The 1,362-nt window shown below is 44.1% G+C and overlaps 1 protein-coding gene across 1 annotated transcript; it reads right to left on the bottom strand.

The window, feature by feature from the left end:
* Positions 1 to 282: 282 nt before the first annotated feature.
* Positions 283 to 1,350, bottom strand: LOC111875537 (serine/threonine-protein phosphatase 2A 56 kDa regulatory subunit epsilon isoform-like). The gene has a single exon (XM_033755856.1). It carries the CDS (start codon positions 1,348 to 1,350, stop codon positions 283 to 285), a length of 1,068 nt encoding a protein of 355 aa, XP_033611747.1.
* Between the last annotated feature and the right edge of the window lie 12 nt (positions 1,351 to 1,362).

The following is a 1,362-nucleotide window of genomic DNA, read 5'->3' as shown; positions in this document are numbered from 1 at the left end:
TTGTCACTTTTGCCCTTACTGTGGGGCGCTTCTTCGTTAGTCTTCCGAGTTCGGCGTCCGCCATGTCGAGTTGTATCATATGTATCCCACTTCCTGGGTTTCGGCACCAAAAATGTCATGAATAAGACCTCGAGGGGATATCCTTCCGACGTCACCTTATTACTATCTGAATGTAGAACTGTCCGTCTCTCTGTCCAGTTCAACCAATATCTTCTGTCGGCGAACACTGCCCACTCTGCACACAAGAACTTTCTTCTCTCTGCCCTCACAGTACACTGCTAGTCACACATTTTGTCTCTCAGCCTTAGCTGTGAGCTCCTCAAAAAGCTTACTGTTCATTTTCATGAAGGTTTTGAGCATGCTGTATACAAGAGCCACAATTGTTTGGTTCCAGTGCTCTTTGATGATGCGGTACAGAGCTGGGAACATTATTGGCATGATCACATGGTTGTTTTCCGCAGTCAGGCTCATTATGTACTCATTACTCCATAAGTACAGTGCACATTCGGCAACCTGAAAGTTAGGACTAGAGACACATCTTGAAATTTGTTTGAACAACGGTTCCTGAATTTTGGCAAACTGTGATGGTTCAATTACATCTAAAATTTCTCCAATCTCGCCAAGGAACATCACCTCTTTCTGACTGCACGTTTTAGGCCAGAACTTGAGTAGCCCTTTAACAACAGGTTCAGTTAGCGTGGCATCCTTTTCAAGGAACTGAAGCACACAGTATATCAGCTGTGCTTGGTACAATGACAGACGTTTAACTTTGTGCAGTGGCAGCAGAACCTTTACGAGGAATTGCTTGTGTTCTGACTTCAGCGGTAGAGCAAAGCCGTTGATAATGCTTCCTAATATTTCCAATAACTCTCCAACGCCATTAAAATGCTCTGTCTCATATACAAACCTAAGGAAGATGTTATTTATTTGTTTGCGTATGAAAGCACGTAGCCCCAGGAATTTTCCATAGATGCGATGTAGAATTGTCTTAAGGAAATGACGCTCACGAGGGTCTTCACTGTCAAATAAATCTAATAACTGTAGCACAGATTTTTGGTCTATTACTTTTTTGCCAATGGTGGTCTGAAAGTCAGAGGATTCCAAGAACCGTAGGAAAAACTCATACACCAACTGCAAGTGTGGCCACGACGCTTCTAATGTTGGGTCATCTTCTTCTGGATCAAAATCACTGGGCGGCAAGGTCCGGAACAGATTTGCTGAGATCATTCTGATGATCTCAGGGTAAACAGGCTCAGTAAGTACACCCCGGCCTGCTGCAATGTAGTCCACCAGCTCATTCAGAGTAGCTCGTTTTATTTCCTTTCCCTTCAGGTCAGCCACTGGGTCCATGAAGTCAAATGC

Source organism: Cryptotermes secundus, unplaced genomic scaffold (genome assembly GCF_002891405.2).
Source record: "Cryptotermes secundus unplaced genomic scaffold, Csec_1.0 scaffold468, whole genome shotgun sequence".
Taxonomy (NCBI): domain Eukaryota; kingdom Metazoa; phylum Arthropoda; class Insecta; order Blattodea; family Kalotermitidae; genus Cryptotermes; species Cryptotermes secundus.
The sequence above is the reverse complement of the archived record's forward strand: the minus strand, read 5'-3'. Positions and strand labels throughout refer to the sequence as shown.